The 24,849-nt window shown below is 38.9% G+C and overlaps 1 protein-coding gene across 6 annotated transcripts in view; it reads right to left on the reverse strand.

Moving 5' to 3' along the window:
* CDIN1 (CDAN1 interacting nuclease 1) overlaps positions 1–19,485 on the reverse strand; it is a 216,792-nt gene extending 197,307 nt beyond the window's left edge. For 5 of the 6 annotated variants that reach the window (XR_006203656.1, XM_042942473.1, XM_042942472.1 and 2 more), the window contains exon 1: positions 19,182–19,485. Coding sequence is in view for 4 of the 6 variants with exons in the window: in XM_042942473.1 (XP_042798407.1) it covers positions 19,182–19,282 (101 nt within the window). In the remaining 2 variants the exon portion in view is untranslated. Of the gene's footprint in view, positions 1–6,495; positions 6,512–19,181 lie in introns of those variants that run through there. The other variant, XM_042942478.1, reaches the window with a different exon arrangement.
* Positions 19,486–24,849: the final 5,364 nt, after the last annotated feature.

Consider the following 24,849-nt stretch of genomic DNA (forward strand, 5'->3'; position numbering starts at 1 on the left):
CTTGACATTTGCTCAACATCCATTATTCTGACACTGCTTTCAGAATTTCAAAGCCTGGGAGTATGCTTAATCAACATTCATATTCCCTTGTGAGCTACAGGCACCATATTGCACCCCGCCTTCGTACTGATGAAAACTGCATATTGGCCATTTCCAAAATGTTCTGGGACTCCACACAGGGCCCCTTTTCTCTCTTGTTCCTGCTCTGCAGTTTTCTTTTAAACACTTCCAAGACAAAAGCATCTGCCAGTTTTTCTCTCTAGGGATGTATGCAAAATGAACTTAACAGTTTTAAGGCAGGAGTAACCCTCACATCTAAATTCATTCATAGGACAGAAAAGGGCCTAAGAGGCCTCTCCAGGGACAAAACCCTGCTGAAATTCTCCCCACACACAACAGTGGGAGCTTTATAAAATCTAAGTCCAGACAATTTCCAATTCAAATGCCCAACATAGCATGACCTTTGTCAGATCTCTGAGCCCAAGATGCACCCATGATTTTTTATTCCAACCAGCACAGACATTAGACAGGGCACTACTGCTAAGCAGGAGGTTCAATATTTGCATGCTCTTCTATTGTGAAAATGTAACAGTGACAGCACTGTGTCAAATTCTTTTCCCTCTAGAACTTTAACTCCATAGGAGAGGCATGGCTGACAGATGACTCCCCAACATCTGTGTTATGTACACTGCGCAGCTGAGGAGCCCGGATCACTGTCAGAACATCGCGGAGATGACCTGTGCCTTTCGTATGCCTTCTTCTTATCCCTGCCCACCCCGGCAAACATACATATAAATATCTACAACACAAATCGCACAATTTTTAACAAAATGTAAAAATGGCAAGACAGATTAACATAATTTATAGTCATTAAGCTGTTCACGTAGCAGCTCAACATATGTTGTATAAATGTCCTATACCGAATAATTTATCAGATCTGACACAGTGCACATCATATTGTTTTATTTAATACACTTACTAAAATTTCATGGATCAAACATCACTTCTGAAAGCACAGAGAAAGCACTAGAAAATATTTATTCATCTCCCGTGATTTATTTTGATTACCCTTACAGCTACATGATAAAGTGGAACTCACAAAATTACAAGGTTAAGGTTTACACTGCCATTGCTTCATCTACTAAAATATAACAAATGGCTCCATGGCTGTGTTATATTTTACTTTCATTTAGTGTTAAGTAGTACACTAGGCTAAGCACTTAGCTGCCTACTGAATATTTTAATATTTTTAAATAGGACTTAAACATCCTGACCCAGAGAGTGGGAAACAATCTTAGGAAAGAACAGCAAGCCCTCTGTATGGTACTTGGCCGAATGGTGCCGGCCAAAATGAAGAAAACACACTTTGAGGTTATCTCTTCCTCAAAAGAGATCATACGAATCAGCACTGGCCTATATTAGAAAGTCGGTAGGAATTCACTGGCTGCACAAAGTACCACGTAGTAGGCCCTCAAGGAAGGAGGTGGAAGATAAAACATGGCTCCTAACCTCAAGGAAGTCACAATCCGTCAAACAGAAAGCAAAAGACAGGAATGTATATATTCCAATTGAACAGGTAAAACTAACTACAGTGGTCAAAGAAAAAAAAAATTCTTAGTGCATCCAAACCAATATTCAAAGGACAAAAAAAAAAAAAAAAAAAAAAGGTGGAAGAAGGAACAGAAGAGAGAGGGGGAGATTTAGACATTGGCACTTAAGCCTCTTATTCATCAATTTTCCTTTAAAATGTTTCATCTGGAGACAGGTGTCCCGGACAAGGAAGATGAGATGAAAAAGAACATATAAAGATCAGAAATGGGAGATGAAAGCTTGAAGTAGAAAAGGCCAATATAGCTCTTCAAGAAAAACACGAATGTTTGTTGGCCTTTATCAGATCCACTGCCTTGGGAAAGAACACTAAGGGGGGGAAAAAACCTGTTTCCATTTCCAATAAACTATTTGGCTTAAAATGCAGTAAAAATGAGATGAAGACAAGAAAAAGATCTCTCTCAGGAACTAAGTTTTGTTTTCCATTTGTGAGTGAGAATCGTCCCAAGAAATCTACAAAATAATAATCTTCCCACAAGGATTGCTCTCAGGTACCCACAGAACCGCCATCTGTTTCAAGGTGTAGACACTGTGGTCCAGAAGCAAGGCTTAAGCTTCTCAAAAACTTTGCCTTACCGTCATGTGACAGGAGACCTGACAGTCAATGAGATACTTCATGTGGAGCAGAAAACGACGAAGCCATATTACACTGTATTACGAGTCAGGCAGCAGAGTGACTTTAGATGAATAACAGGTTACTGTAAAAATACTGAAGGGTCTATCATGCTGCACCCTCAGAAAGGAAAGATAAAGACTATGAAGTCAAATAGAGTTCAGTATAAAAACAGTAAAGTTCCAATCTCCCGAAAGAAAAGAACTAATAATAGGAAAATAATCTTGCTCAGTTTAATGCATGATGATAATGGCACCTGAGAAATCATCGGTAAAGAACAATTTAACCCTTGCAGCTTTATGTCAGAGAGAATCCACTTTACCCATATTGAAGGGTTTATACAAAGATGAGCTGCAGTATTAATAGACAGCCTTTAGAATGGGGGTGGGGGAGTCATGCATCAAAAAAATTCAACAAGAGTTAATTGAGCGCATTGAAGAAAAGAACGACGGGTTTGAGTGTTGCAAATTCTTGCTGGGACCCCTATCATCACCATCACTCTGGCATTTTATTTCTAGACAAGGAATATATTTTACCTTTCTGAGATTATTTTCTGGTTACAAGCCAACCATTATGAACCTTTCAGTGAATCACTGAATAGGGCACTTAAAGGGATAAACAATTATAAAAATAACTCTGTCACAAGTGCATACATTTTATTTTATTTAGTGATGTAATAAGCTTAAGGGCATATATCAGGTCCAAAATGGTCTTAGTCATTAATTTAAGCAATAAATCATAGGTCTTGCCAACAATGACGGCAAACAGATGCTAACAAGGAAATGTATTATTTAATATTGCCATGTGTTATAAAAATGTAAGTGTGTTTAAGACATGTCTTAAATTTTTATAATAATATGCATTTAATACATTACTGTTTTGACACATGCAGGAATCAGATTTATAGGTCCCATTCCGTAGCTTCTTCTTCTGTGAACATGAGAGCATATTCTAGATTTTTTTTTTAAACAAGAGGGGAAACCCTTAAAGTGCATGCTTGCAACAATATCTAATTGGTTGTCTTGCTGTTTTGTAGTAAATAATGTCAACACTGAAACTCATTAAAAAAGAATGAATCTACACACTTCGCCAGAATATAAAAATAGAACATTTCAAAATTACAATTTTTAAAGAAACATTATAGCGTAAGAAGTGTAAGAGCACTCTTTAATCCAGTTGGCAACTATTTTTTCCATCATTGTGAGCTGTTCTGCCTGACACCAGACTAAAATATACCAACCTGACTAATGAGTAAAGTTCAACGTTAAAAAATGTGGAAGCAACTAGGTAAGAAAAATCCTACTTTGTATCTTCATGCAAAAATCCTTAGAAACAGTATCTCAAAATACAAGCTAATCTAAAATTGAGTCTCTCTATCCAAATGATGCCAAACTGTAATATTCCCCTTCTAACATTTCCTTTGTGATCAGAAGGCTCACATCTCTTACCAGCAGGTTCAACCCTCCTAGGGAAAGGGCTTGTGAGAGGAGGGAATTAGGGCTTAAGGAACAAATCAAAAGCCACTCTAAAAATAAATAAATAAATAAATAAATAAATAAATAAATAAATAATAAAAAAAAACACAGCTTTTTACATCAACAAGACGCCAACTCCGCTAAAAGCATTTTTTTTGTTTGCACATTATTTTGTCTGAATGTCCTTTTCAATCAACCCTGCCAACTGCCGGCATGGTCTTCCCCCTTTCTTATGTAGGCAAGAGTCCATGCTTTAGAACACTTGAAGAAGCGGTGCTTGGAGTATGGAAACTAAATTTTCTTCATTAAATCTACTGAAGCAGATATTAAAAATGCATTTAATATACTGGCGATGGTCGGTGGGCACCGCTGACTGTGACAGGCCGGTTACTGATGATGTGCCGTCAGATGGCCTTCTCAGCAGGCGCCTGGGTCTCAGGCTGCTGAAGGACAGCAATATCTTCCCTTGTGTGTAAGCTCTATTCATCTCCCAAGTATTTACTAAATCACAGGCCTCTGCACACATAGCCCACGTTTGAGCGTATGCTAACAAATGATGGATGGCCTCGTCAATTCATTATGTCCTGAAAGCATGGTTTCCTGCCATTCCAATCATCAAACCTCAGTGCTTCAGAGCTGATCAGTCCCGGGGAATATATTTTGCAGGCTCGATTAAAAGAGTAGAAGAAGTTCTTTACATTAGAGTCTCTGACACTCTCCCCCAACTGTTTGCTGCTTCTACCAATTATTTGGGCAGAATATTCACTAAGTATTCAGACAGTATAACACTGACAGGTTTTTTTTTCTGATATTTGCTAAGGTGTGACTTACCTATGACAAAACGGTTGAGGTATTTAATAGTGAAATTAGTGTCCTAAAACAATTTTCCTTTTATGTACAGCACAAAAAAACCTGAAAAGTATTTTATATCATATAATATTCTAATGTAAATGCATTAATGGATGCATTTCAAAGGAACTTGAAAGGGAATAACCAGTCTCTAAATCATCTAAACCTTTTGAGACAATAATTCATGAGAGTTCTCTTAATTATAATCTAGATAAAGGTACAAACTACTTAAAAATTCTTCCGACAGTTCCAAAGTTAAGATAACAAGAGTTCAACTTGTCAAAGAAAGAAACCTCTTAAAAGAAGATATATTTTCATTTCCAGGGTTTTATATGTCAGTTGTCTTTCCTTTAAGCCATAAGAACATTTTTATTTTTAGCTACAGCTTATCTATGGAACAGAAAACAACAGCACACTCATACCTTTCACTCAGAAACAGTAAACTTTATAAATAAACAGACAAACTTACCACAACTAAACAGACAGCTGAGCCTTGAGGAGTTGGGTAGTGTTCAACAGCTAAACAATTTGCTATTAATAAGCTCCTGAAAATACTAAAAATTAAAAATTAAAAAAAAAAATGCCATACTCCCATTTAGCCAATAGCTAGGTAGGCTGTGAAGTACCTACAATCAGCATAAGCTCTGCTGTTGACCTCGACCTTGACCTCAAGATTAAGCTCACTTTTATTGCGCACAAAGGTCACCTGTATTAGGTCAAAATTCAAAGTCCCTTGTCAGAAAAGGTTGATATATTCCAACCTTTCCTTCTCCATGCATCAAATTTTTCATGGTAAAGTCATATTCAGCAGACAGTATATTCAGCAATTTATTGTACCATTGTAATACAGTGCAGAATACAATTGTCCAAAAAGCTATAACATGAATAAAATATTTTTTGTGCCAATGTACCAGATCTAGACTCCTCACATACTCTTAACAGACAAAATAAAACTAACCAAGTCTTGTTTTCACACTCCACAAGAGTTATAAGGCATTAGCCTCAAAATATAATCCATAGTATAATTATGACTTTTTGATTATCTTCAGCTACAGGCACTATTTTTCAGAATGTCATTCAAATTTTTAAGTATTATTATTTTTTTAAAACACAGTGATCTCTAAACAGTTTTAATATCTTTATTCCAATCTGACCTGAGTAGCTTAAGTGAATTTTGAAGTAGGTCTAAACCTAAAGCCTCTCTTATAACTTAGAACCTAAAAGATATGCTCTATAATAAACAGAATAGGAAAAGAAGAGGAAGAATTACTATCTTGCCCGACTCATTATTATTGCAACGATATGATCAGCAGAACTGCACAAATAAGATAAATTAAGCAAATTCTTTGTAGGCAGCATTCCAGAATACATTCTAATTAATAATAACCAAGGCCTTAAAGGGACAATAAATCTATTTTCTTTAAAAAGTTCATGCAGTTTCTTTGTGTTTACCACACTCTTTTTATAATCCGTATTAGCAGCATGAACAGATTTTAAGACTGTTTAGAAAACACTCATTCTTCAAATTTATTAACGTCTACCTTAAATGCTAAAATTGGTGTTCACATTCATGCTGTGACCTGGGGCATCCCACAAAACCTCCATGCCCTGGAAGGCTTACACCTGAACTCCATCATTCCTGGACTCAAGTTACTTCCTGGTGACAGAACCCTGCCTCCCAAACTGGTATTCATCCTAATATCCTTCATAAATTCATAAACACCTTGCTATCAAGGTGAGGCAGAAATGTAAGAGATTCCAGAATTGGGGAGGTTATACTGAGACGTTATCAGACAAGAAAACACTTAAAAATTCTCAGATTTTAACATTCTCACTTATTCTGGGAGGAAGGGGAATGAATCAACCTCAACTTACATATCCTCATTTATCATCCCGAAAAATATCACATCTTGGTTACCAGTATCATTTAAGGACTTTAGTGTAACTTACTAAAAGCAGGTTTCCTGTTATCCTGAGGGTAAATGAAAAACACTTTGGAAACCTAGAAAATAAAAGGGCTGGCTTCAGGCAAAATTTTTTTCAGTTCTGATGTCCTGAGTCTAATTATTATCAGCATAAATTCCATTGGAATGAGCATCCTTAGCTCAATAATGGTAACAATAACAGCAGCAGCAAAAATTTATTCAGTGCAGGATTAGGAACTATGTTACTCATTTTATATTTACTATCTCATGTTTGTAACAATCCTGTTTTACAAATAAGGCACAAAAAGGTGAAGAAAGTTCCCCAAGGTCACCCAGAAAGTAAGTCACGAAGCCAGAATTCATATGTCTATTTTCAGAACCAAGTTCTTTAAGCCAATTTATAAAACTGCCTTTACAACAAGAAACTGAACCACCTCCTGGAGTTCCCAATAATGGGTTCGCCTCCTATCGATTTATAAAATAATTAACCATAATCAGAGAAAGCTAATAAACCACCCAAGGTCAAGCACAGGCTATGACCACTCTGCCAAACTCAATACCATTTGGCCAGCCCACTCATAAGGGCGTATCCCCACACAGAATTTCCCCTGTCATTCTAAAATGCACATGTTCTTGCCTGATGTTATTAATTCTATTATCCATTTGTTTTAGCTGTACACGGTCCTATTATTTTACTACTGATACCTTCAAAGTAGGAAACAAACACATGTGAAAATGTGATAATTGAGATTTTGTAAAGTGATGCAAAATCCAATTATAATCAACTGGGTATCTTTCCATTGTTTTCCATTATAATTATAGAGATGCTTTATTTTTTTTATACTGGAGTAACTGCCAATTGAAAATGTAACAACTAAGCTTGAAGTTTCTCAAAAAAATAACTTCTGACATGATAAACCCTCAGGCATACCACTGGAGCATTTCCAAATTCTTACAGAGGACAAAGAATCACTCTAATATCCCTACATTTAGCTAATTAACCTATTTTAAAAGGGATCAATTTTCCTTAACTGAGACATACATATATGACTTTTTTTTTTCTTTTTTAACCATGCAGCATTTTCTTTAGGTGAGTTCAATGGTATGTGCATTATACTATGTATCATAATACAAACAATATAGTAGGTATAGTTAAGGCTTGGAATTCTAGTTCCCACACTAACTATGGTGGGGAAAAAATACATGTATCCTTTCTTTGAACAAAAAAAGGAGGGGAACCTGGGCGGCTCGGTCGGTTGAGCATCTGACTTCAGCTCAAGTCATGATCTCACAGTTCGTGCCTTAGAGCCCCGCGTCAGGCTCTGTGCTCACAGGTCAGAGCCTGGAGCCTGCTTCAGATTCTGTGTCTCGCTCTCTCTCTCCCCCCAACTGACCCACTCGCATACTGTCTCTGTCTCTCTCAAAAATAAACAAAAGTTAAAAAAAACTTTTTAAAAAAAAAGGAGGGGGGAGAGACCAACGAAACATACATGTATGTATTTTAAGCCCTTATTAGGAAAAAAGCTATAAGGGAAAAAAAAAAAAAAAAACAAACGCACAGAATAAGCTAGGTTAAAAAAAAATTCTGGAAAAGACATGCACCAGGATCATAATGCACAATGCAAAAGTCTCAAATTGGTGATGGTAGGCAGTCGTATGGGGAGCTTAAGAAATGCCTTTGGTGGCAGTGGGTGGAGCCCAGGTTTGTCACACGTTAGCCAATTTCTGTGGTGTAAACACTCCCACTGTGGCTGATTTTAAGCTACTGATGTGAGGTCACAGTTTGTAGAGTGGGGAAAAGATACTTATAATCAGCTCTCACAAGCTGGAAAGAGCCAGCTCCAGCACCCACTGGCTAGAGGCCAAATTCAGCCCACAGACTTGTTCTGTTTGGCCAGGAAACCATTGGCCCACAGTGTTTTAAAAAATTCCAACAAATTGACAACATTTAAAACTCAGAATATTTTTTTCTAAAAAGTGAGATATAGAGCTGCTTTCTAGAGAATAAAAGACTTGGCGGCACTGGGCCCACGTTCCTGCGCAGCAACAGATGGCTGGCATAAGGTTGCGGCTGCCATGTTAGTGCACACAACTGTCCCTTCCCTTTGCCGCAATCTCAACCGGGCCAGCTTCATTCATTCACTCCTTGCTGATACCTGCCTGGCCCCTCAACAGATGGGAATCTGCGAGCTAAGTCAGAGAGCACAAAGGGAGAGTTTTACCTCCAGAGGTGGAACTTTGTTCAAATAACCGGGTGCCCCCCCTCCTTGGTTTCTGCATCTCCAGCATTAACTGATTTCACTAGATGATCTCTAATCGCTGTCTCAACCCAACACGCTGTAAGTCACTGAGTTGGAAATAATAAGAGAGGTATGCAGGTCCTGCTGAAGAAACTTTTTTGATTGGCACAGGAAGAGTCTCAGGCACATCGAAGTACAACTAAAAATTCAAAATGTTCTAAGTTGGAGGTTAAATGTATCTTATTTTTATATATGTATTTTAGTTGGCCTCAGGAAATAAGAATCTAGATAATGTTAACTTCACCAGTTAAAAATGATGTTTGTGAGCTATTTGTTATATGTGGACTGTAAGAGTCTGTGGGGGTTTTTAATGCTATACAACGAAGAGTCTCTCTCACATACCCAGTCCATTTACCATCTTAGCTAAATGGGGCTTGAAGTGCAAGCTAATTTCAAATTTTATTAGCTTCCCCTACCAATATTATCAGCAAAAACAAATAGCAGTGTAATATACCTTGAGTGAAAGATGATACCCACTTGGAAGAGTTAGAGACAGAAACAAAAAATTGAAAAAAATAAATCACCCACCTAATTTCACATGTGATTGTAAGAAGATGCTTTTAAATGACACTTCAGTCTCCCACATCCCATCTACCAAGAAGGCTACCCCTACAAAGAGCCTTATTGCCCTACTAGTCATAAACACCACCTTGTAAGTTCTAGAATCTCAGGAGGCTAAGGTGTGGCACTGGCATGAGTAATGGACCACAAAGAGATTTCACTCTGTGTTTCTGTTCACCCCGGCACTAGAGCTGGGGACCTAGAGCATTCCAAGATTAGACATACCACGCTCGGGCTCTCTGAAAGTGATCACAAATATTCATGACAGACATAATTCATAAATCTGCTGAGTATAAATCTGAATCCTTCATACCACTAGGCTGATGTGAGGAAGAGCAAGTCAACTAGCTAATAAGTGAGCTTAACCAAACACCTGCATTACAAAGCTTTACACTTTTGTCTGCCATCCTCTCTGGTGCTAGCTGCGAATTTGGGGATTTCCAACAGTCATTAAGTAACAACCCTTGTAAGTATCAAGGGTCTTCCATGCTTCCTACTTCCTAGAGCACGATAAATAAAAGAGCAGATTTCACATCTCATCCTTTCTTGAGCCTAGAGCAAAGGACAAATCTCAGCAATAATAAAAATAAATATATGAGAAATACATGAGTTATGTTAGGGGCGGGGGGACAATTTACCATGTATTTTAAGACTTAGTCTTGTATATGACTACAGCTCCCAGAACAACCTCAGGAAAAGCCCAAGCTTCATACAAATCACTCCAATTAGCAGAACCAGCACCTAATCAAGGAAAGGCCCAGCACATACTTATTTTACTGAATAACAGTATCAAGAGGCCTGAATCCACTTATTTTTTCCTCTGCTTGTACTGCTTTCTCGGATTCAGAATATTTATTCCTGTGGTCTTGCTGGTATTTCTCTAAGTTCAAAAGTCTTCAAACATTTTTAGCAGCTGAATCTCAATATTTAAAACACATGAAGGATGTAAGTCCTAAGATATTTTAATATTTTACTTTGGAAAGAAAATTGCAGAGCTCCCCATTATCTCAATGATGCATCTATCAGGTCACAATTTGAATACCAAGCTAGGTTAAAAAACAAAAAAAAACCCCAGAAATTTTATTCACTGCCCTGAAGCCAGAAGAAACAGAAAAGATCACCCCTCAGTCAAGAGGAAAGCCCTTGAAAAAGCTAACATTGTCAGTCTTGTCACTCTGGCAAGAAGGAAGCTTTGAGTTATGAAGGAGAACTAATAACTCTTAAATGTTATCAAGATGCCTCCTGAAAGGTAGGGATAGAAAGAGGAAAGAAAAGTAGAGGCAGGGATTAGTTCCCCAAAGTGGACAGGAGAGGGTTGGACTCTTGACCAGCCATGTATTGTCTTTAATACATGAGGCACAGGCTGCTCCATGCTGATCTCAAAGCCCACAGAGCAAACCATCCTGGGTCCAGCTCTCTGTTCTGTTCCCCTAAGAAATGGAGGCTCATCATTCAGTTACAAGCTGCACGTCAGCACCTTTGCTGTATCCACTGTGTACCAGCTCATGGTATAAGCAATCTGACCGCAGAAAGAGAGAAAGAGAAAGATACCTTGAATTAAACATTTAAAACATTTCCTTTCAAGTAAAAGACAATCGAAAATAAAGGAAAATTTATTCTTTTTTTTTTTTTTTTTTTTGGGAAAATTTATTCTTTACCCATCTCCCAAATGATTTTCACACCAGGGTATGACTTTTATATTTTAAGGTCACTTTTCATAATTACTCTGGAAAAGTACTTGTACATCGGTGGTTTTGTTTTTAAGGAAAATTCAACCAACATGACAAAACTGCACAAAATGTGTAATAAAAACGTACTTTTTTCAGTCAACATTTGCTGAAAGTCAAATAATAAAATATTATTACTCCATACATCTATTGAACACTTTTCTCCTAGGGAGATATATAATTCCTCTTTATTGTATCAGTAAACATTCTGATGTGAGCTATTACTTAGTAGACTAAAGTCTGATGCCTGAATATAGACTTTAAAATGAAGTCGATAATCTAATAACATGAAAATTTCCCCCCTCAAACTAATAAGAAATAGAGTCAGCATGTGGGTTCTCCTCAAAACAACATTATCTGAGGTTTTCTCCAAATACTCCTTTGTAGGAATTCAAGTTCATCTCATTTTTGCAACTATGCAAATCCAAGAGTCACAAATATCTCATCAAAGCACAAGGTGCCACATGGTTAACAAAATAACCTTCCAGGTGAATCTTTAAAGGTAGGCTACAATGCAACAACAAAATAAAAACCTAAAATCTTATGGACTAAAAAAATGTATTTGAAAAGATGACTAAGCGGCACCCGGGTGGCTCAGTTAAGCGTCCAACTCTTGATTTCAGCCCTGGCCATGATCTCCCAGTTCATGGGTTCGAGCCCTGTGTTGGGTTCCACATTGGCAGAGCAGAGCCTGCTTGGGAATATCTCTCTCTACCCCTCCTGTGCTTGCTCTCTCACTCTCCCTCTCTCTCAAAATAAATAAATAAAAATTAAAAGATGACCAAAGGAAATACATGAAATAATCATATTCTTTTCTTAGGCCCACTTTTTTAGACCAATTTCTTTTCCAATTTGCACTAGTGATCAATACAGAAATACTCCTGGAAAGGTTTCCTAAGTATATGAGTACTAATTCTGAAGTTCATGTAAATTAGTCCTATTTCCTTAGCAAAACCACGAAAAGAGTTTCCAGCTCAATAAAAGGCTGACTTTTTCTCCCTTTACAAGCTATTCTCACTCATTATTCTGGAACTTGGGTGCACCACAACATTATCAGAAGAATAGAAAATTGACCACAAATTGAGAACCAACTATCAATTCAAATGAGAGAACAAGGCAAATAGGAATAATATTCCAATTTAAGTAAACCAGTATTAATTATAGACTGCAAGGTGCTACTATAATTCTTAAAAATCAGTACATCTGGATTCAGAGTTTTCTTTCTTTCTTCTTTGTTTTTAATGGCATTATATACTACTATAAAAGACTTAAGACAAGTTTCTGATATCTGGGCCATATTCAACTAATGATTAAATCCATGCGTTCAGAGCTATACAATCAACTGATCCATATCAAAGCAAAATTTTGTTTTACATGTTTTAAAAGGTTACCACTTAGACATCTCTTCTTCTGTAGGCTATCTATTAAATTCTAATAATAACAAGAATCATATTTACCATCCATTAAATGCCTACCAGAATGTCTACACTATGCTAAGTGTTTTACATGCCTTATTTTACTTAATCCTCACCACAGCCTTAAGGGACTGAATGGCGAGAAGTAATACACAGAGTAAGAGGAAGAATCTGGAGCCGGACTCTGCCTGGGTTTAAATTCTGCATCTTCTACTTCTCAGCAGTGGAGCTCCATCCCTTGTTTTACAGAAGAGGCAACTGTGAATCAGGTAAAAAGAGGCAAAGCCAAGTCATTCCCCAAGAACAAACTGTTACAGAAAGCAAAAACCATGGAATGCAAGGCTCCTATGGGAAAAGAGGGTGACTTAAAAGGCACCACTGGGGGTGGGTAACATTATTCAAGAAAGGATAACTGTAGTCAATGGCAGCACCAAATTAAACTAAGCCATCCTAAACAAAGGTAAAACTTCAGTAAAATTGTGCTCGTCCCAAGCAAGTCCCTCAGCTACTCCCCTCCTGACCACACTGGACCCCAGGTCCACCATCAAGACCCACCCTGCCAAATACACAATAGGACCAGCCTTAACTCCAGTTCTCAGATGAAAGTAAAGATCCCAAGAAAATGAACTAACTCTATTGGTTTAAATACAGGGAGCCCAGCCAAACAAGTGTTTCACTACTCCTTTCAAGATTTCTTTAGCAAGAGCCTCACATGAATGAATGGTTGCCTATACTGTGATCCAACAGTGGGAAAACAGCAGATGTTGCGGGGCCAAGACAGAAGATCATACTTAAGAATGAGGAAGGCACTCTTAGAAACACCTGAGCTGGTGTCCCTAAGGGAAAAGAAAGAGCAGTAAGATAAAGACACTTATTTGCTTAGAGATCTATGGTATGAAGAGTTTCACTTACAACTTGCTGGTATAGGCATAAATAGCAACCAAATAACTAATGCAAGATAAGGGAACTCAGCGAAAAATTAAACTTGGGCCAAAGGGCTTAGTTTACCAGCAAAAGAATTTCCAACAAGGGTATATCTCCTTTAAGAAACCCACTTGATTAAACATACATGAACTAAATGATGTTCCACAAATCCTCTGGTTCCTAACATTCTGTGAGTCTAATAATTTATAGCTATTGGATGTGTGTTAAACTCTTTCCTCAGACTGCAAGTTCTTCAAAAATAATGACTACATTGTCCTGTTTTCTACAAAATATTCAGATAGTGCCACAGACATAGTGAGCACACAGTGAATTATTACAGACTAAATGCCGTAAGGGGTGAATGAACTACGAGTACCAGTGAAAATCATGAGCTGACTGTGGGATGGACTATTTCACATGAAATGGTGGTAGTAGAGGATATTAGTTAAAAGAGTATTCCAATGAGAGAAGTAGAAAGTCACCATTAGGCAAATACTAGTAATAACTGTTTCAAGCAAGAACCATTGATGGATGCTAATATCAACAGAAAAGGGTAATGTGATACATCTGGAGGGTGAATTTTGGAGTTGGACAATATTAGACACCATAAAGTCCTATACCTTCATTTTAAATTGGAAGATTACAAGACCAAAGTGGTTAAGGGTCTGCCCAGGCTCAACATGGTGACTTGCAAAGGCATAAATCTGTAATTTCAGTGAAAACAAATAAGTCATGGATAAGTGAGGCTAGCAAATAGAAGCCACAGTGTGGGGGAGGGAGAAGAAATTAAACTACATCTTTACCTTTGAGCATATACTAAAATATATTTCAACTAGACAGATTAAATAATTAAGAATAATAGGGGCACCTGGGTGGCTCAGTCAGTTAAGCATCTGACTTCGGCTCAGATCATGATCTCATGGTTTTTGAGTTTGAGCCCTGCATCTGGCTCTGCACTGACAGTGCAGAGCCTGCTTGGGATTCTCCCCCGCCCCCTCTGTGTGTGTGTGTGTGTGTCCCTCTCCCAACTTGCTTGCACTCCCTCTCTCTCAAAATAAATAAACAAACAAACAAACAAAAGAACAAGAAAGAAGGCCATAAAGAACCTAGAAGAAAATTTAGGTGAAGATTTACTTTTCATATCTTAGGACAGGACAGGACTTCCTGGACTTCCTCAGGGGGGGAAAAAAAAGCATCAATTTAAAGTTAAGCATATAAAAAACAACAATATTTAAAAGAAAACAACTGGAAAAATATCTGCAACAGATATGACATATAAAGGCTCAACATCCGTAACATATGCAGATCACTAAACAGTAGCAAATCAATAAATAGTAATAGCAAACACTCCAAAATAAAATTAGGCAAAGGATACCAGGCAGGTAATTCAAGAAGAAAATTAAATGGCCGGTAAACAATTGGGGAAATACACAGTCCATTCTATTAAAAAATGCAAATTACAAAATGTCACTCTTGAACCTTCCTATTAAACATTAAATGATGTCTCTCTTCAATACTGGCCAAAGTTGCAGAGCCAGATAGTCCCAGGCACTGCCAGGAATAGGATTACTACAATCATTTCGATAGTAATTTGTCAATACATACCAAAATCCTTCAAGACATACATATTCTATGATTTGAAATAGCTCCTGGTTGTCAAAGTGTAGTCAATGGACTCCTAAAGTCCCTGAGACCCTCTCAGGGGTCTATAAAGTCAAAACTACTTTTATGGAAATAATAAGACATGATTTGCCTTTTCCCCTGTGTGAAATTTGCATGGATGGTGCAAAACCAATGGTAGGTATGCACAAATCAAGGCCAGGCAAACTGTGTTCTAGGAGTCACTATAAATTTCCCTGCCACATACTTACAGGGGAAAAAAAAAATGCCAGTTTCATATAAGAATATCTTAAGATTCACTTATTATTAATTTTATTAAATCTCAACACTTGAATGCACATCCTCTTAACATTCTATATGACAAAATAAGAAGTAAATACATGGGGGGGCACCTGGGTGGCTCAGATGGTTAAGCGTCTGACTTCAGCTCAACTCAGGTCATGATCTCACAGTTTGTGGGGTGAAGCCCGGCGTCGGGCTCTGTGCTGACAGCTCAGAGCCTGGAGCCTGCTTCGGATTCTGTGTCTCCCTCTCTCTCTGCCCCTCCCCTGCTCGTGCTCTGTCTCTCTGTCTCTCAAAAATAAATAAACATTAGTGGGTGATAGGCATTGAGGAGGGCACCTGTTGGGATGAACACTGGGATGAGCACCTGTTGTATGGAAACCAATTTGACAATAAACTTCATATTAAAAAAAATCATACTAAATAAATAAATAAATAAACATTTAAAAAAAAAAAAAAACAACCAGTAAATACATGGGGCACCTGGGTGGCTCCGTTGGTTAAGCATCCGACTTCGGCTCAGATCATGATCTCATGGTTCCTTGAGTTCAAGCCCCATGTCAGTCTTCTGCTGTCAGCACTGAGACTCCTTTGCATCCTCTGCTCCACACCCCCCACCCCTACCCCACTGGTTGTCTCTCTCTCTGTGTCTCTCTCTCAAAATAAATAAACTTAAAAAAAATACATACAAAGTACATCTACTGCATATCGAAGTATGACGAATGACTCACGGGAAAACACTTACATGATTGTTTGAGAGCTGAACTAGCTGCTTTTTCCATGGGACACCATTTTTACTTGAATGAGCAATGAACAAAGTATAATTATTCAGATTTGGGTATCTAGAAAACATTTTCTCAAAAATAAACAACATGAACCTGTCACTTAAGGAAAACAACCGGTAGTATTTATTGCCAATGATAAAATTTGAGCTTTCAAGGGAAAATTCAAATATTGGAAAACTCTGAACCCATCACCATAAGCTTGACAGCTTCAAATCTTACAGACTTTTCTGATGAGATCAGTGGGATATTAACAAATATGATTTTTTGATATTGTATAATGAAAGGTGACAACATTGAAAGATTTACATAACTCACAATCAACATTTTGCACACAACGCACGGATAACAAAAATAACGCATGGGTGAAAGATCCACTCAAAGTTCAAGTCAGGCCTATGGACTGCAATATACACTGATATTGGATATCCATTGAGAGTGAAATGCTCCATGATATGGTTTCACCTTCTACACTGCAATTAACCTTTAAGAAAACACTACTTGTTAGGTTGTAGGTAGCAACAAAAATATCCACCATTATCTAAAAATTCTATTAAATTATTCTTATCTTTTACAACTACATTTGTCTGGGGCCAGGGTTTCTTCTTATTCCTTAATCAAAATAACATACTACAACAGGTTGAAGGTAGAAGCAGATGTCTTCCTTCTATTCAGACAGCCATTAAAAAGATGTGCAAAAGTGTAAAAAAAATACCATTTTCTCACTACTTTTTTGAAATGATGGTTGATTTTGTTTTGTTTTGTATTTTTTTATTTATTGATTTTGAGAGACACAAAGAGTGCGAGCAGGGGAGGGGCAGAGGGAGAGAGAGAGTCTCAACCCAGCTCAGTGCTGTTAGTGCAGAGCCCATGGGAAGCTCAGTCTCAACTCTGCCAGTAGTTGGCAAAAACGAAAATTATTTGGCCATATAATGAATATAAGAGAAAGAAAGAAATGAAAGGAAAGGAAAGAAAAGAAAAGGAAAGGGAAGGAAAGGAAAGGAAAGGAAAGGAAAGAAAGGAAAGGAAAAGAAAAGAAAAGAAAAGAAAAGAAAAGAAAAGAAAAAAGAAAAGAAAAGAAAAGAAAAGAAAAGAAAAGAAAAGAAAAAAGAAAGACGGCGTCGGAGTGGCTCAGTTAAGCATCTGACTTCAGCTCAGGTCATGATCTCACAGGCCTTGAGTTCAAGCCCTGTGTCAGGCTCTGTGCTGACAGCTCGGAGCCTGGAGCCTGCTTTGGATTCCGTGCCTCCCTCTCTCTCTCACTCTCTGCCCTTCCCCCGCTCATGCTCTGTCTCTCTGTGTCTCAAAAAGAAATAAACATTAAAAAAAATTAAAAAAAAAAAAAAAAGAGCATAAGAGAACAGGCATGGTGCCCTAAACCAAGGGCATCCTTCATCAGTGTACTTTGTAAGTCCTTCATAAGCCTATGGGGAGTTTACCTCTTATGGAGAAGACAGGGGGAAAAAAAAAAAAAAAGAAAAAGAGAAAGAGAAAGAGGTGAGGAAAAAGAGGAGAGGAAAAGAAAGAGAAAAATACAGTAGTAATATAAGAACACAAGGAGAACAGAAGATCTAAATGCATGCTCTATCTTAAAACTGCCCAGAAAAATCTACCTATTCCCTCAGCTAACTAGCCTTCACCCATTTCATTGCTCATTGGCAGAGTTGACAAGAGTTAATGAAAGATAATTAAATTCCAATTTGTCAGTTTTGTTCCTTGTTAGAAAGTCTGATAAAGAATCTTAAAAACTATAAAAGGAGAAATATTGCCTTTAATTATATCTGGAAAATATTAAAAACAGATTCCTTCATTTTACAGATGAGGAAAACTGAGTCTTTCAAAAAAAAATTGGGGTCATAAAAGACCTTTAACTTCCTCTTCAATTTGTACTTTATTAATACCAATTATCCAGTAATCTCTTTTTCTTCAAGAAAACACTTCTTTGATGGTATCCGTTAAAGGGTTACACCTCAAGGACAAAGAGGCTCTCCATTACGGGTTAATCATGCTCAGTGCCACAAAACAAATGGCACAAATTTGGACATGGTTTTGAATCAGAAGAAAAGTAAACAAACATTCTATACTTTAACTTGGCCAAAATACAATGACTTGGTTTCCTAGACTGCTTCTTTGTGTCATGTCTGGGCCTCAGTGCACACATCTTTAAAATGAGTAAGTCTATAATATAGAGTTCCTAAAGTCCCTTCTTAGAAAGTTGGATAATCTTGGGGCGCCTGGGTGGCTCAGTCGGTTAAGCGTCCGACTTCGGCTCAGGTCACGATCTCGAGGTCCGTGAGTTCGAGCCCCGCGTCGGGCTCTGGGCTGATGGCTCAGAGCCTGGAGCCTGCTTCCGATTCTGTGTCTCCCTCTCTCTCTGCCCCTCCCCCGTTCATGCTCTGTCTCTCTCTGTCTCAAAAATAATAAAATGAACATTAAAAAAAAAAGTTGGATAATCTTAAAGTCACCGAAAACAGATGAGTTCTGGGGAGGTGGGAAGTATGAAATACACCTGGAATGTGTATATATATGGTTGTTGAAATGGCCAATGTTGACCCAAGAGTGGAGTCCCTAGAGCACCAATCTCTCTGACTGGACTGAGATCACTTAACTGCTTTAGAGTCAAAGTTGAACAGTAGGAGGTCCCTTTCCGCCCGTGGTACCTTGTTTCTTTCCAGGATCCAATTGAAAAGGGTCCTCCATTTCCTCCTTCTGAATCTAGAATTTGTATTTCCAATTTGAGAAGGCCCTGCCACCTATCATTCATTCCTAGTATCTGTCAATTAATCAAGGCATTTATGAAGCACCTACTATGTGCACCCATCACCTAGAACACACCAAGTTTTCAATAAACATTAATGGACTTAAATATAATCTCAAGGCCTTAGAAAGCCGCCAGGGATTCATCCATTTAAGAGTCTCTTGTGGTAGACAGGTGAAAGAAGCAACCTCTTCACATCCCTGATCTCCTAAGACCAGACACTCTTCTTGTTCCTCCCCGCTCATGTGTGACACGTGTTTCCTGAGCGCTGGCTGGGATGCCCAAACACAGCTGCTGCAGGCAAAGGGCTAAAGGGCTGTGCGAGTGGAGACAGACACTTACCTGGGGAACCTCTGCTTCAGCTTCCTCAGGCTCTGCCTGGTAGGCGGCACAGACACTAGGCACTGGGCTATCTCGTCGTACTGGGCTTTGGTCAGTATCATGTTGGGCCAGGGACTGGGAAGTGGCGAGGACAAGGAAAAAACACCCCGGGCTCCAGCAGCCTTGGTGCCGGGAGACGAGGGGTGGGCACACAGCGGCACGGCGCTGGGTCCTGGGTTTTTTTGGCTTGCTCCTATATCCCCTTTACCACCAGCTGCACAGACGAGGCTTCACACAGCAGCTCGGCGTCGGGGGGCGGGCTGTAGCCCCGATTGCCCTACCTTGGCTTTCTGAGCAGCCGCAATGGGCCCAGCCGAAGGCAACCGGCCGCCATGTTAGTTAAGGGCAAAACAACCAGGAAGTAGCTGTCGTCAGCAGAGGTGGCGCTTAAATCGCCGCGGGCTGGCGTCCCGGCGGCTTCCACCTGAGATCATCCTGGGTTTTTTGCGCACTTCACACTCTCCTAGCTGCCAGAAGCCAGGGACACGTAGCGCACAGACCAGGCGGCCGAGCACACGGGTGCCGTACCCACAGTCTTTAAGCTTGAGCCCCGGAAAGCGACTGCTAGGGCGCGCGATTTGAATACGCTCTCAAATGCGCCCGTTTAGCGCAGCTCCAATCCAAGACACCTACAAAGAAAGCTGGCTTCACTCTACCAAAGTCTCTCTGCACTCTGCGACCCTGAGCCTGGCAGTGAAACCCACTAGGGTGGCTGTAGACCTGCAGCTTGGCCTGTGTCGAGGAAAGTCCGGCCACTTCTGCAGCTCGCGTGGAAGGGGCTTTTGATTCAGGTTGGAAAACAGTAGAAAACAAATCCGACGTCATCAAATAGCCCGCAGGAAAGAGTATCCCTCTTACTCCCCAGAGTTAGGTACTGCAATCAGTTCTTTCTTCTTTTTGTATTCTGAGCTCTCAGAAAATAGTAGGCGCTCCAGAAATGAGTCATTGAATGGATTACTGTTCTTTAGGTGTTGTGATAGGATCTCAGCCCTCCTGAGGCAATTTATTAGGACATCAGCCCCTCCTTTAATCCCTTTTTAAAAATCTCTGGTTTTTAGGAGGCCATGTGTTGTGTTTCTTTTCAAATTGTAACATTTTAAGCAAATGAAAGAAAAAGTGTTTCGATTTTAAAGAATGTGTAAGTAGTAATTTTTTTTTTTTAAACCTGGAGTAGGGCCTAGATTGGAAATTTAGCTTAGATACGCTTTCTTGGAGAAATTTCTGAATCCATCTAAGCCTTAGTTCCTCTGTCTGTAAAATTGATTTTTAATTCTTGGAGTTATTGTTAGCATTTAAATAAATTAGTGCAAGGAACAGATTCCTTAGCATAGGGGCAGATAGTCTGTGTAAGACAAAAAGCCTTTGTAAGACTACTTGATAATGATAGGTCACATGGACATGGCTGTTGACCAGGTATTGTTTGTTTTCCACATATTTAGTCTCCTAATCTTCATAGCTTCTTATGAAACAGGTACCATCGACATGATAATCCTCCTCCTCCCTTTTGTGGGGGGCGAATAAACTGAGGCATGGAAAGTTTCAGTAACTTTCCCAGAGGTCAAGAGAACAAGTAAGCAACCCCAGAGTTTAAACTTTCAAAATTTGGTTCCAGGGTCTGTGGTCTTGCCACGATTCACTGAAGACCTGCTGCAAACAGAACTCTTAATGCTTAATTACTACACACCAAAAGTAACAACTCTCTTAGGCCAAAGGTTAAGGATTTTTTTTTTTTTTTTGAAGGGAACAATCTACATTTCAAAGAACCTTTTAGAGCAGGTTTTTAAAAAGCTGCACCACTTTATTTTCCCAGGTGTCTCAAAATCCAGTATTAACAGGGAATCCTGAACTCAGCAACCATAGTTTTTTTTTGGTTTTTTTTTAATATTTACATCAGAATGTTTTGTTTTGTTTTGTTTTGCCCATATGCTTTGCATCTAGCCCTGGTTGTGTGACATTAGTACATAACTATTTATTTATGGCAGCATGGCCTGGAGTTACCACCTGGCTAGTTTGTTGCTGACCCTGCCATGACTTTTACATGAAAGCTAGCTGACGATAAGCAGGCACTACTTGCCCCCCCCCCCTTCCTTTCTCCTTCCCCACTTCACTCTTTCCAATTCACAGCCAACGGATTTTTATAGGAAACATCAGTTCAAGGATGTTTGCTCTAGTTCTTTTTTATGGTGACTCCTCTCTGGCTCTTGTCCTGTGTGCACCCTCACAACTGTTCAGGAAAAAAAAAAAACACAACAAAAAGCAGGTTTTTCTGTTTCTTTACTTTTAACATGCTGGGAGTTTACAGTTTTGACCCAAATCCAGTAGATTGTTTAGAGTTAGCGCCAGGGGAAAAGCACAGTTATGTTGTTTCTTCATTGGCAGTGACAGTAGGGATGTTTATGATGTCCAAAATAGAAGCAAAGCAGAAATGTAGTGGTAGTGGTGTTTAAGTGTTGTTTTATTTATTTTTTAATGTGAAATGCTCAGGGTAAGATAATTACTCCTTTGAGGCTCTTTTCTCTCCCCCTTACCCTCCCCTTCACTCTTCCCCATCTCTCACATCACACTCCATGCCCCTCATCTGCTTTATTCCTTCTAGAGCTGCCTTTCCATCTCTGAAGTTCCCCTAATGTTTCTCAGTCAATAATACCATTTCCCCACTTAAGTGAAATAGATCGTGAAATGAAAATAATACCAAAATAAAACTCAAAGAACTAGCTCCCTGTTTAAAATCAGTCATAAATTGTGTGGCCTTGAGCAAGTGACAGTCTCTCTGATCCTGAATGTCACGGTGTAACCCCCAAGAAATGGAACATTTTAGTTCTGATGGGGAGAAAGAATCTACAAATATGAAAAATGTGTACGAAATCATAGCAAGAGAATGTGTCAAAGTGGAGAGTAGTCCAGCTACCTCGAAGAGCCAGTAGCCCTGAAAGATGGGCTGGGGAGACTGGCTTGACCAGATCTCTTTCTGCCAATTCCTGGACACTGTGAATGACGGACAATTGTAAAGGAGTGTGGGGTTTGGCAGGGAGGCATCAGAAGGTCATTTCAAGAAGAGTGCTAAACACAAAGGACTAAAAATAAGAATGAGCCAAGTCACGCGCATGGGAAAGTTATTCTGGCTGGAGCAAAGAGTTCTAGACAGAGTGAAAAGGAGTTGAACATGCTTGACCTTGGAAAGAGTCAGTCGCATTTTTAAACAGTCTGTTGTTCACTGACTCTGCCAAATCTAATGCATGGTTTTAAAAATACATACTGGCATATTATTTTTATTATATTTTAAAGTCTGATTCAATTCACGGAAACTTGGTAAAGTCATCTCATTGATTATTTTAAAGAATAATTGAAGTTTACTAACAGAATAAAGAAGGGACTTAATATTTAAGCTCCTATTATGCTGAAACCTTATCCCATTAGCCATTATCCCATTATAGTTTAGGAAACTGAGGCTCAAGGAGAGTAAAGAAGTTGTCTACTGGGTCCAGTTCAGTCACAAGACCGTGATTTGGATCCAAGCTAATCTGACTGTAAAGCCCCATGTTCTCCATCACCGTGTTCTATAATTCAAAAAGAAAAAACTCTTTGTTTGAATTTTCCTTAAGTAGCATGTATGCTTCGAACTAGCTGGCTACCTTCTTTGGCCAGCAGCAGTGCCTGCTGAAGAAGTGAGGACCTTCAATTTTGACAGTTAGCCAAAACACACTTTAAAAAACTCATTTGGCATCTTTGAATAGAAGAGATCTCATATTGGTCTCTTTTCCCTATGAAGTACCACCTAAAGTGATGCATCTTTTGGAAGCAGAGTTTACATTTCCATACTTGCCATCCACGAGTGACAAGTCCTTTTATCCTGGTCCCAACATAACACAAGCACTTCGTAAACAATAAAGATCAAAATAATTCCGTTGTCTAGGCTTGCAGCAATTTCTCAACTAAATGACTTGAGGAAAACAAAAGGAAAAATACAGAAGGACATTCCAAACCATGATGATAAAGCAGTTACTCTGAATAGTCAGAGAAGACCAAAAATCCAAATGTTTGGTTGCTTCATCCAAGACAGTGGTGTATGAACTCCTAGTGTGTCAAACCAGGTGGCTGATTCCAGAAGGAGTTTATGTGTTGGTGGGGGAATTCACTGAAGACCTGTGTTACAAACAGGACTGGTGTCCTGAGCACACATAATTCAGAATGGCATCTCTGCAAGTCTATGTTATTCAATATTATTTGGGGCGGGGGCACTTACCAAGAGCAGGCACCATGCTAAGCACTTTACATGCATTGATCTTCCCTTAATTCTCAGATCTAGCTTCAAGAGGTAAGTGCTATTACTAAATCCATTTTCCAGATGAGAAACCTAAGGCTTAGAGAGGTGGTTTCTATTTATCCCATCCATTGTTTTACAACATTTTATTCTTTAATGTTTATTTTTATTTTTGAGAGAGAGAGAGAGAGAGTGCAAGCAAGGGAGGGGCAGAGAGAGTGGGACAGAGAATCTGAAGCCGGCTCCATGCTGACAGAAGTGGGCCGAATGTCGGGCTCGAACTCACAAACCACGAGATCGTGACCTGAGCTGAAGTCAGATGCTCAACCGACTGAGCCACCCAGGCACCCCTACCACATTTTAGAATAGTATTTCTCAAAGTCTCTGCATTGAGGGCTCAGGTTTCCCCCAATTTTTCATGGGCAAGTATTTCTGTAAAATACGATAAAAATGAATTACTCAAAAAATGAAATTTAAAAAGGCAAAGACATAAAATGCAAGCCCCCAATTTGTTATTATGAGAGTCAATAGAATTACTCAACCAAATTGATATAAAAGTTTCTAAATGGTTATTCTCAATTTCTGTACTTTTCACATCAAAATGTGTAAGACAAACTTTGAGGACCAGCACTCGTTTGCTGATCACATTTGTGAGTAGTACTGTGTTAGTACTTTAGAAAGCCATTATTGCAAGCCAGGTATGTGCAAAGTCTAGGACATCACACTTTCGTGTACTCTTAGAAGTTTAACCTGTTCCTTTTAGACTTGTAAGTATCCATCATCATCATTATTATTGCCTTTATTCTACTGTATGTATATTTATTAAGATCAACAGTGCAAATCCTTACAGGCTATTTCATTATGCATCCTATGAGGTTAACACCGTGTGTTTTTATAGCATAAAACCTAATTTCTTCTTTAAATTATAAACCCATCAGTCGGAGTTTATATACCTCTTCTGTTCTGAGTCATACATGGACCGCTATTGGCACATGATGAAGATTATTAATTGGCATTTGCACACTTACCAGTAACACATTTGACAAGGATAAAAAACAAAGTAGTGTTTTTACAGGGACAATTTCTCTTGGGTGTTTGCGTGTTATAGTAAAGGGAGACACGTGAACATGTTTGTTGAAGAAAGACTGAAGCCTCTTAAATTTTCTCCTCAGGCTCATCAGGGACTTGTGGATAATTTGCAGGCAATTTGTATCCCCTTTTCCTGCAGGACTAAACCTCAGACGTAATTTCTGCAGTTGTCAATCACTCTTCTTGTCCCACGGACCATTCTGCAAGAATATATCATGTTCTGAAGGTTTTCTCCACATGTATAAATTCAGGAATTGAAAGGGACTCTGCTGGTGAAGT

The sequence above is a fragment of the Panthera leo genome, chromosome B3 (genome assembly GCF_018350215.1).
Source record: "Panthera leo isolate Ple1 chromosome B3, P.leo_Ple1_pat1.1, whole genome shotgun sequence".
Taxonomy (NCBI): domain Eukaryota; kingdom Metazoa; phylum Chordata; class Mammalia; order Carnivora; family Felidae; genus Panthera; species Panthera leo.